At 44.7% G+C, this 12,708-nt stretch overlaps 1 protein-coding gene across 1 annotated transcript; it reads left to right on the top strand.

The window, feature by feature from the left end:
- Positions 1–207: 207 nt before the first annotated feature.
- On the top strand, positions 208–1,620 carry LOC123492949 (putative uncharacterized membrane protein YMR173W-A). Its single transcript, XM_045226708.1, has 3 exons — positions 208–211; positions 703–1,002; positions 1,085–1,620. The coding sequence occupies exons 1-3, from the start codon at positions 208–210 to the stop codon at positions 1,618–1,620; spliced, it is 840 nt and encodes a 279-aa protein (XP_045082643.1).
- Positions 1,621–12,708: the final 11,088 nt, after the last annotated feature.

Below are 12,708 nucleotides of genomic sequence, written 5' to 3'. Positions count from 1 at the left end.
GGGCTTAGGTTTTTCTAGGGGGTATGGGTGATTCTAGGGGGTTAGGAGTTTCTAGGGGGTTAGGTGATTCTAGGTGGGTTAGGTGTTTCTAGTTGGATTAGGTGTTTCTAGGGGGTTAAGTGTTTCTAGGGGTTTAGGTGTTTCTAGGTGAGTTAGGTGTTTCTAGGTGGGTTAGGTGTTTCTGGGGCTTAGGTGTTTCTAGGGGGTATGGGTGATTCTAGGGGGTTAGGTGTTTCTAGGGGGTTAGGTGATTCTAGGTGGGTTAGGTGTTTCTAGTTGGGTTAGGTGTTTCTAGGGGGTTAGGTGTATCAAGGGGGTTAGGTATTTCTAGGGGGTTAGGTGTATCAAGGGGGTTAGGTGTTTCTAGGGGGTTAGGTGTATCAAGGGGGTTAGGTGTTTCTAGGGGGTTAGGTGTTTCTAGGGGGTTAGGTGTTTCTAGGTCGGTTAGATGTTTTTAAGTTGTGACAAGGAAACCCTCTTACACTAGAGTCACATCCCAATTACACCAAAAATACACACATTTAAAAATATAATGTTGTCATATTTTATTTTGATTGACCAAACGTATTTTGAAAGACATCCACATTATTTATACTGTGAGTGCATTTCAAATTGTATTTGTATAATAACATGGCATTATTTTAAGCTTTAACGTCTATGTCTGTGTTTTTCATTAATCATGTCCTCACTTCACCCTGACAGCCATAAAGAAGTGTCTTACCAAACCAACCACCATCATCCCCCTGACAGCCTTACAGGAGTGTCTTACCAAACCAACCACCATCATCCACCTTAAAGCCAAACAGGAGTGTCTTACCAAACCAACCACCATCATCCACCTGACAACCATACAGGAGTGTCTTACCAAACCAACCACCATCATCTCCCTGACAGCCATACAGGAGTGTCTTACCAAACCAACCACCATCATCCCCCTGACAGCCATGAAGGAGTGTCTTACCAAACCAACCACCATCATCCCCCTGACAGCCATACAGGAGTGTCTTACCAAACCAACCACCATCATCCCCCTGACAGCTACAAAGAAGTGTCTTACCAAACCAACCACCATCATCCCTGACAGACATAAAGGAGTGTCTTACCAAACCAACCACCATCATCCCCCTGACAGCCATAAAGGAATGTCTTACCAAACCAACCACCATCATCCCCCTGACAGCCATAAAGGAGTGTCTTACCAAACCAACCACCATCATCCCCCTGACAGCCATACAGGAGTGTCTTACCAAACCAACCACCATCATCCCCCTGACAACCATACAGGAGTGTCTTACCAAACCAATCACCATCATCCCCCTGACAGCCATACAGGAGTGTCTTACCAAACCAACTACCATCATCTACCTGACAACCATAAAGGAGTGTCTTACCAAACCAACCACCATCATCCCCCTGACAGCCATACAGGAGTGTCTTACCAAATCAACCACCATCATCCCCCTGACAACCATACAAAGGTGTCTTACCAAACCAACCACCATCATCCCCCTGACAGCCATACAGGAGTGTCTTACCAAACCAACCACCATCATCCACCTGACAATCATAAAGGTGTGTCTTACCAAACCAACCACCACAACCTGCAACCTTATTCACTAAAACAACTTCTGAGATATCCTGACAGCCATACATGAGTGTCTTATCAAACCAACCATGACAACTTGCAAATGTATTCACTAAAACAACTTCTGCAATATCTGCGTCTTGTCTAAAAGGAAGATATCAAATGTGATTTTGTTTTAACTGGTTTCTGCTGAAGCACCACATGCAGTCCAAATGGAATGACTGTACACTGAAAATGACCTTAAAAATAATTCAGAGTTGTACATGCATTCATGTATCAACAACTTGTGTTGTTTTTTACCTTTGTCAAATCCTATTTTAGTCCTCCAAAGGAAATACATATCTGTGAAATGTGAAAATGATGTTTTGATCTGTTTGGTAACCACATCACAAAATCAAACCAAAAAGTGTTTTAAATGTGTAAACGTAGGTGTGCCAATCTAAACCAAATCAGGTCTTTGGGGAGTATTTTATTTACATTTACATTTTAGTCATTTAGCAGACGCTCTTATCCAGAGCGACTTACAGTTAGTGAGTGCATACGTTATTTTTTTAATTTTTCATACTGGCCCCCCGTGGTAATAGAACCCACAACCCTGGCGTTGCAAACGCCATGTTCTACCAACTGAGCTACATCCCTGCCGGCCATTCCCTCCCCTACCCTGGACCAATTGTGCGCCACCCCATGGGTCTCCTGGTCACAGCCGGCTACAACAGAGACAGTATGTGAATGGTAGGTATAGACAGTATAGACAGTATGTGAATGGTAGGTATAGACAGTATAGACAGTATGTGAATAGTAAGTATAGACAGTATAGACAGTATGTGAATGGTAGGTATAGATAGTAAAGACAGTATGTGAATGGTAGGTATAGACAGTATAGACAGTATGTGAATGGTAGGTATAGACAGTATAGACAGTATGTGAATGGTAGGTACAGACAGTAAGGACAGTATGTGAATGGTAGATATAGATAGTAATGACAGTATGTTAATGGTAGGTACATACAGTAAGGACAGTATGTGAATGGTAGGTATTGACAGTATAGACAGTATGTGAATGGTAGGTACAGACAGTAAGGACAGTATGTGAATGGTAGGTATTGACAGTATAGACAGTATGTGAATGGTAGGTATTGACAGTATAGACAGTATGTGAATGGTAGGTATAGACAGTATAGACAGTATGTGAATGGTACGTATAGACAGTATAGACAGTATGTGAATGGTAGGTATAGATAGTAAGGACAGTATGTGAATGGTAGGTACAGACAGTATAGACAGTATGTGAATGGTAGGTATAGATAGTAAGGACAGTATGTGAATGGTAGGTATAGATAGTAAGGACAGTATGTGAATGGTAGGTATAGAGAGTATAGACAGTATGTGAATGGTAGGTATAGATAGTAAGGACAGTATGTGAATGGTCAGTATTGACAGTATAGACAGTATGTGAATGGTAGGTATTGACAGTATAGACAGTATGTGAATGGTAGGTATTGACAGTATAGACAGTATGTGAATGGTAGGTATTGACAGTAAGGACAGTATGTGAATGGTAGGTACAGAGAGTAAGGACAGTATGTGAATGGTAGGTATAGATAGTAAGGACAGTATGTGAATGGTAGGTACAGACAGTAAGGACAGTATGTGAATGGTAGGTATTGACAGTATAGACAGTATGTGAATGGTAGGTATAGACAGTATAGACAGTATGTGAATGGTAGGTATAGATAGTAAGGACAGTATGTGAATGGTAGGTATAGACAGTATAGACAGTATGTGAATGGTAGGTATAGATAGTAAGGACAGTATGTGAATGGTCAGTATTGACAGTATAGACAGTATGTGAATGGTAGGTATTGACAGTATAGACAGTATGTGAATGGTAGGTATTGACAGTATAGACAGTATGTGAATGGTAGGTATTGACAGTAAGGACAGTATGTGAATGGTAGGTATAGATAGTAAGGACAGTATGTTAATGGTAGGTACATACAGTAAGGACAGTATGTGAATGGTAGGTATAGATAGTAAGGACAGTATGTGAATGGTAGGTATAGACAGTATAGACAGTATGTGAATGGTAGGTATTGACAGTATAGACAGTATGTGAATGGTAGGTATAGACAGTATAGACAGTATGTGAATGGTAGGTTTAGACAGTATAGACAGTATGTGAATGGTAGGTACAGACATTAAGGACAGTATGTGAATGGTAGGTATAGATAGTAATGACAGTATGTTAATGGTAGGTACATACAGTAAGGGCAGTATGTGAATGGTAGGTATTGACAGTATAGACAGTATGTGAATGGTAGGTACAGACAGTAAGGACAGTATGTGAATGGTAGGTATTGACAGTATAGACAGTATGTGAATGGTAGGTATAGACAGTATAGACAATATGTGAATGGTAGGTATAGACAGTATAGACAGTATGTGAATGGTAGGTATAGACAGTATAGACAGTATGTGAATGGTAGGTACAGACAGTAAGGACAGTATGTGAATGGTAGATATAGATAGTAATGACAGTATGTTAATGGTAGGTACATACAGTAAGGACAGTATGTGAATGGTAGGTATTGACAGTATAGACAGTATGTGAATGGTAGGTACAGACAGTAAGGACAGTATGTGAATGGTAGGTATTGACAGTATAGACAGTATGTGAATGGTAGGTATTGACAGTATAGACAGTATGTGAATGGTAGGTGTAGACAGTATAGACAGTATGTGAATGGTAGGTTTAGACAGTATAGACAGTATGTTAATGGTAGGTACATACAGTAAGGACAGTATGTGAATGGTAGGTATTGACAGTATAGACAGTATGTGAATGGTAGTTATAGACAGTATAGACAGTATGTGAATGGTTGGTATTGACAGTATGCTGATATCAATGTTGTAAACAGAGTGCCCCATGGTTGTGGTGGTGGGGTTATGGTATGGGCAGGCATAAGCTACGGACAACAAACACATTTTATCGATGGCAATTTAATGTGATAAGATTCTGAGGCTCATTGTCGTGCCATTCGTCCGCCTCCATCACCTCATGTTTCAACATGATAATGTCCAAGTTTTTCCATGGCCTGCATACTCACCAGATATCAAATAAAATAAAATAAAAAGTGTCACATGCGCCGAATACAACCTTACTGTGAAATGTTTACTTATAAGCCCTTAACCAACTATGCAGTTCAAAATATTTACTAAGTAAATAAAAGTAAAACATTTAATAAAAAGTTACACAATAAAATAACAATAACGAGGCAATATACAGGGAGTACCGGTACCAAGTCAATGTGCGGGGGTACAGGTTAGTCGAGGTAATATGTACATGTAGGTAGGGGTAAAGTGACTATGCATAGATAATAAACAGCGAGTAGCAGCAGTGTAAAAACAAAGGGGGGGGTCAATGTAAATAGTCCAGGTGGCCATTTGATTAATTGTTCAGCAGTCTTATGGCTTGGGGGTAGAAGCTGTTAAGGAGCCATTTGGATCTAGACTTGGCTGCTTGCCGTGCGGTAGCAGAGAGCACAGTCTTGGGTGACGAGTCTTTGACAATTTTTTGGGCCTTCCTCTGACACTGCCTAGTATATACACCACCGGTCAAAAGTTTTAGAACACCTACTAATTCAAGGGTTTTTCTTAATTTTTTACTATTTTCTACATTGTAGAAAAATAGTGAAGACATCAAAACTATGTAATAACACATATGTAATCATGTAGTAACCAAAAAAGTGTTCAACAAATCAAAATATATATTGAACAGTCCGCTGGTACGCATTAGGCTGCAGTGTGTTCGCATGCGTTAAATATTTTCAACTAGTGCGTTGCTTTACCGCGCGGTGGAAAACAAGATGGCGCCGATAGACATGGTTGCGCTGTTTATTGCTCCTTAGCAACTTTACAGTATTTCTTTTGTGTGTGTTATTTCTCGCCTTATTAGCTCAGAACCTCCTTTGCATTATTACATACAGACGGAAATAACTTTTGGATATAAGAGCGGCGGAAACTCACCAGCATTTTGACTAGAAATATGACTTTCCTGAATTGGATCCTTTGTTCGTACCCCCCAAGGCAATTCCACTTATCCCAGAGACTGCTCCAAGATGCCGCCGGCGGAGAAGCGGTAAGCGACTCTTCGTCCGACTCAGGAGGCGTGCATACCTCCCACCACTTCTGAGTATGTTATTCGCTAATGTTCAGTCCCTGGAAAATAAAGTAGATGAGCTCAGGGTGCGGATCTCCATCAAGAGAGACATAAGGGACTGTAACATACTATTTTTCACGGAATCATGTCTCTCTCCAGATATACTGTCCCTGTCCATACAGCCAGCTGGGTTCTCAGTACATCTTGCAGAAAGTTATAAAGAACTCTCTGGGAAAAAGAAAGGTGGAGGTGTATGTTTCATGGTTGTGGTAATGTACAGGAACTCAAGTCCTTGTGTTCACCCGACCTAGAATACCTCACAATCAAATGTCGACCGCATTGCCTCCGGAGAGAATTCTCTTTGATCATCGTCACAGCCATGTATATTCCCCCTCAAGCCTATTCCACGACGGCTGTCAAGGAACTACACTGGACGCATGTCCTGAGGCCGCAGTTATTGTAGCGGGGTACTTTAATAAAGCAAATCATATTGCCTGCAACACTCGTGCTTCAAAAACTCTCGACCATTGCTACTTTCCTTTCCGGGATGGCTACAAGGCCCTCCCCCGCTCTTCCTTCTGCAAAACAGATCACGCCTCCATCCTGCCCCTACCTTCCTATAGGCAGAAACTCAAACAGGAAGTACCCGTGGTAAAGACTGTTTAACGCTGGTCTGACCAATCGGAATCCATGCTTCTAGACTGTTTAGATCACACGGACTGGGATATGTTCCAGATTTCCTCTGAGAATAGTGTTGACATATACACTGACGCGGTGACTGAATAGAAGTGTATCGGGATGTTGTTCCCACGGGGACTATTAAAACCTATCAAAACCAAAAAACGTGGATAGATGGCAGCATTTGCACAAAACTGAAAGTGCGAACCACCGCATTTAACCATGGCAAGGTGACTGGGAATATGGATGAATACAAACAGTCCAGTTATGGAGACAGAGACAAAGTGGAGTCACAATTCAACGGCTCAGACACGAGACGTATGTGGCAGGGACTCCAGAAAATCAAGTATTATAAAGGGAAAACCAGCCACGTCGCGGATACCGAAGACTTGCTCCTGGACAAGCTAAACACCTTCTTCTCCCGCTTCGAGGGAAACACAGTTCCGCTGACGCAGGCCACCACCTCTCCCGTGGACTGTAAGCTCTCGTTCTCCGTGGACGACGTGAGTAAGACATTTAAGCGTTTTAACCCTCGCAAGGCTGCTGGCCCTGATGGACGACATCCCTAGCCGCGTCTTCAGAGCATGTGCAGGCTAGCTGGTTGGAGTGTTTACTTACATATTCAATCTCTCCACATCCCAGTCTGTTGTCCCCACTTGCTTCCACCATTGTTCCTGTACCCAAGAAAGCGAAGGTAACTGAACTAAATGACTATTGCCCCATAGCACTCACTTCTGTCATCATGAAGTGTTTTGAGAGGCTAGTTAAGGAGCATATTACCTCCACCTAACGCGACACCTTAGACCCACTGCAATTTGCATACCGACCCAATAGATCCAATCGCCATCACTCTGCACACTGCCCTAACCCATCTGGACAAGAGGAATACCAACAACAACAAAACATATATATTGGTCACATACACTTGTTTAGCAGATGTTTTTGCGGGTGTAGTGAAGTGCTTGTGCCTATGTAAGAATGCTGTTCATCGACTACAGGTCAACACCATTGTACCCTCCAAGCTCATCATTAAGCTCGGTGGCCTGGGTCTGAACCCCACCCTGTGCAACTGGGTCCTGGTCTTCCTGACGGGCCGCCCCCAAGTGGTGAAGGTAGACAACAACACCTCCACTACGCTGATCCTCAACACCTCCACTACACTGATCCTCAACACCTCCACTACGCTGATCCTCAACACCTCCACCACGCTGATCCTCAACACCTCCACCACGCTGATCCTCAACACCTCCACTACGCTGATCCTCAACACCTCCACTACACTGATCCTCAACACCTCCACTACGCTGATCCTCAACACCTCCACTACGCTGAACCACAACACCTCCACTATGCTGATCCTCAACACCTCCACTATGCTGATTCTCAACACCTCAACTACGCTGATGCTCAACACCTCCACCAAGCTGATCCTCAACACCTCCACTACGCTGATCCTCAACACCTCCACTACGCTGATCCTCAACACCTCCACTACACTGATCCTCAACACCTCCACTACGCTGATCCTCAACACCTCCACCACGCTGATCCTCAACACCTCCACTAGGCTGATCCTCAACACCTCCACCACGCTGATCCTCAACACCTCCACTACGCTGATCCTCAACACCTCCACTACGCTGATCCTCAACACCTCCACTACGCTGATCCTCAACACCTCCACCACGCTGATCCTCAACACCTCCACCACGCTGATCCTCAACACCTCCACTACGCTGATCCTCAACACCTCCACTACGCTGATCCTCAACACCTCCACTACGCTGAACCACAACACCTCCACTATGCTGATCCTCATCACCTCCACTACGCTGATCCTCAACACCTCCACTATGCTGAACCACAACACCTCCACTATGCTGATCCTCATCACCTCCACTACGCTGATCCTCATCACCTCCACTACGCTGATGCTCAACACCTCCACCAAGCTGATCCTCAACACCTCCACTACGCTGATCCTCAACACCTCCACTACGCTGATCCTCAACACCTCCTCTACGCTGATCCTCAACACAGGGACCCCACAAGGTTGCATGCTCAGCCCCCTCCTGTACTCCCTGTTCACCCATGACTGCGTGGTCATGCACGCCTCCTACTCAATCATACATTTAGCAAACGACACAACAGTAGTAGGTCTGATTAACAACAACAACGAGACAGCCTACAAGGAGGAGGTGAGGGCCCTGGTGGCGTGATGACAAGAAAATAACCTCTCCCTCAACATCAACAAGACGAAGGAGCTGATTGTTGACTTCAGGAGACAGCAGAGGGAACACGCCCCATCCACATAGATAGGGCCGCAGTGGAGAAGGTGAAAGCTTCAAGTTCCTCGGCGTACAAATCACTGACAATCTGAAATGGTACACCCACACAGACAGTGTGGTGAAAAAGGCGCAACAGTGCCTCTTCAAACTCAGGAGGCTGAAGAAATGTGGCTTGGCCCATAAGACCCTCACAAACTTTTACAGATAAACCATTGAGAGCATCCTGTCGGGCCGTATCACCACCTGGTACGGCAACTGCACCATCCACAAGTGCAGGGCTCTCCAGAGGGTGGTGCGGTCAGCCCAACGCATCACCAGGGGCACACTGCCTGCCCTCCAGGACTTCTACAGCACCCGGTGTCACAGGAAGGCCAAGAAGATCATCATGGACCTCAGCCACCCGAGCCACGGCCTGTTCACCCCGCTACCATCCAGAAGGCGAGGTCAGTATAGGTGCATCAAAGCTGGGACCGAGAGACAGAAAACCAGCTTCTATCTCAAGGCCATCAGACAGTTAAATAGTCACTACTTGCCGGCCCCTGCCCAGTACCCTCCCCTGAACTTACTTAAGGTTAGTCTGTATATATATATATATATATATATATATATATTTATTTATAATCCGGACTCCGAGATTGCTCATCCTAATATTTATATATTTCTTAATTCCATTATTTTACTTTTTAGATTTGGGTGTATTTTTGTGAATTGTTAGATATTACTGCACTGTTGGAGCTAGGAACACAAGCATTGTGCTACACCCACAATAACATCTGCTAAATATGTGTATGCGAACAATAACATTTGATTTGATTTTGATTTGAAACGGAAGTACGCACACAGACTCCAACTAGCTAGCTTTTAGCGAGTTGAAAAGCAAAGCACATGTGGGTCAAGTACAGAAAATGCGGGCTAGACATCCGGCAAAACAAACCGCATATGTATCCGGTGGACATTGGGCATGACGCCTTGTGTTTGACATATGTGCGCTAGTCTATTAGCCAAGTTATGACTGACTTGTGATCACTGCCCTTGCTAGTTTGATTGTATTGACATTCCCAGCCTTAGTTACAGTTGTCCGTTTTTGTTCAGAATATTGAGTAATTGAACCTGAAACAGTGCATCCCGAATGAGTGGAGGCAGCAGACAATGTACCAGGCCAGCTGTGATTTACAACCTGATAGCAATATTTTGGGGACTACCAAGAAATGTATTGGTGAATTATATTAATCATGCATTGAACTGCATCCATCCATTCTGCCAACAAGCCTCACTGTACGTCATGACATTTTTTTCTCAAATATAACCTATTTTTAAAACATCTTATAAAGTTGATTTTGTAGCATAAGCTGGAAATTTGATATTGTTGACTAATATTATGATTGTCTTTTTGTTTCATACCTGCAAAGTAGTTAAACACTGTCAGTTCCACTTTAAATATCTCAGTGTCAGTGAAGAGCTTGGTGTGTTAAATTAAAACCAGGGCATGTGAGGGTATTGTAACTTCTGTTAAAGAAAATGGCTAAAAGCATAGGCCTACCCCTTGTTGGCTTAAGTAATAATAAATAATAATAATGTACCTGATTATATAAAGCGATCTATAACAACGCTTTAGTCCGCCATGCTTTATGCAAGAAACAAGCTACCGGGGTACGATGTGACTCTGATGCATCATGGGATATCTTTGGTTTGTCTCTATGACATTCAGAGGAACTACAACCTTTTATAGCCGAGGAGACAAAAAAAAGGACTTTGCTTGGGAGGAAATGTGTGATTCTGTCACTATCAATTGACGTTCAACATTTCAACAGGCTATTAAACAACATACTAACGCTAAATCAGCCATGAGCAAGCCATGAGTAGCCTAAGAAGGAACGAAAAAGTATTATTATTTCAAGGCTATAGCCTGACATTTAAGAAATCAATTGTGAAGCATTTTGACACGCTGTAGGCTGGCAGGAGGGCTCATCATTTCAACCCATCAACAGCACTTCAACAACATGCCTATACATTTAGCATTTAAGCTGTATATAATGAACAAATTATGAATAAATGACTTATAATTAAATAATAATGACATGAAAAATGCCTTATTAGGCTATACAGTCATACACTTTTAAAAACAGGAGTTTGGCCAGTCTTTGGTTTGAGGATCATGTGGTGAGCTATGCATGCCTAGTTTATTAATTTATCCTAGCAGATGCTCTTATATTCCCATGCCCTAATCACAGTCAACACACATCTATTTTGTAACAACAATATCATGGAATAAAATAGGATAAATTAGAAAGTGATAGTTTCCCAAATGAAAAAAAGATACAAGTGCGTATAGGCCTACCTGGTGATATGCGGCTGCTGTGTTATTCAACGAATGGCTTTTTCTCCAATTCATTGATGATCAGATACTTCAGTTGTAACTGATTCTGTTTAGCAACATTTTTACAGTTGATAGATAACTTTAGCACTGTTCCAAACTTAAACTATTGTATTTTTTAGCCTTTATAGAAATTTAAATATCTCCGGTTGTCACGATCGTCTATAAAGGGAGCAGACCAATACGCAGCGCGTTGAGTGAACATGATGACTTTAATTGATAAAGCACGTAAATACAAAACAAAAGACGATAGTGAAGTCCAACAGTGACTATGACTGAAACGGAACAAAAACCCACAACACCCAAGAGAAAACACACAGTATAAATATGGCTCCCAATCAGAGATAACGAGCCGACAGCTGACACTCGTTACCTCCGATTGGGAGTCATATGACTAATCAAGAACAATCACCAAACATAGAAATGAACAACTAGAATACCCAACATAGAAATACACCCAAACAATGAAAATGAACAACCCTGGCTCAATAATCAAAGTCCATGGAGCCAGAGTGTCACAGTACCCCCTAAAGGTGCGAACTCCGGGCGCACCAGCATACAGTCTAGGGGAGGGTCTGGGTGGGCGTCTGTCCATGGTGGCGGCTCTGGCCCAGGTCGTGGTCCCCACCCCACCTTAGTCACTATCCGTTCCGTAGCCCCCTCCACATGACCACCCCCAACTAAACCCCACTGGATTAAGGGGCGGCACCGGACTAAGGGGCAGCACCGGACTAAGGGGCAGCACCGGACTAAGGGACAGCACCGGACTAAGGGGCAGCACCGGCCTGAGGGGCAGCACCGGACTGAATGGCGGATCCTGGCTGGCTGGCTCTGGCGGATCCTGGCTGGACGGCTCTGGCGGATCCTGGCTGGACGGCTCTGGCGGATCCTGGCTGGCGGAAGGCTCTGGCTGATCCTGTCTGGCAGAAGGCTCTGGCTGATCCTGTCTGGCGGAAGGCTCTGGCTGATCCTGTCTGGCGGAAGGCTCTGGCTGATCCTGTCTGGCGGAAGGCTCTGGCTGATCCTGTCTGGCGGAAGGCTCTGGCTGATCCTGTCTGGCGGAAGGCTCTGGCTGATCCTGTCTGGCGGAAGGCTCTGGCTGATCCTGTCTGGCGGAAGGCTCTGGCTGCTCCTGTCTGGCGGAGAGCTCTAGCGGCTCCGGTCTGGCGGACGGCTCTGAAGGCTCATGGCAGACGGGCGGCTTTGCAGGCTCAGTACAGACGGGCAGTTCCCTGCGGCGCTTGGCAGACGGACAGTTCAGACGGCGTTGGGCAGACGGGAAGTTCAGGCGCCGTTGGGCAGACGGGCAGTTCAGACGGCGTTGGGCAGACGGACAGTTCAGGCCCCGTTGGGCAGACGGCAGACTCTGGCCGTCTGAGGCGCATCGTAGGCCTGGTGCGTGGTACCGGAACAGGAGGTACCGGGCTGAGGACACGCATCTCAGGGCTAGTGCGGGGAGAAGCAACAGGGCATGCTGGACCCTGGGAACGCACATAAGGCCTAGTGCGTGGTGCCGGAACTGGTGGTCCCAGGCTGAGGACACGCATCTCAGGGCTAGTGCGGGGAGAAGGAACAGGCCGGACCGGGCTGGCGACGCGCACCGTAGGTTTGGTGCGAGTGGCAGG

The sequence above is a fragment of the Coregonus clupeaformis genome, chromosome 17 (genome assembly GCF_020615455.1).
Source record: "Coregonus clupeaformis isolate EN_2021a chromosome 17, ASM2061545v1, whole genome shotgun sequence".
Taxonomy (NCBI): Eukaryota; Metazoa; Chordata; class Actinopteri; order Salmoniformes; family Salmonidae; genus Coregonus; species Coregonus clupeaformis.
The sequence above is the reverse complement of the archived record's forward strand: the minus strand, read 5'-3'. Positions and strand labels throughout refer to the sequence as shown.

Excerpts from the sequence above, each read along its gene's own strand:
- LOC123492949 (XM_045226708.1), top strand. Across the intron at positions 1,003-1,084 it reads CCTGACAGCCATACAGGAGT|ACATAAAGGAGTGTCTTACC; the intron begins GTCTTACCAAAC and ends CATCCCTGACAG.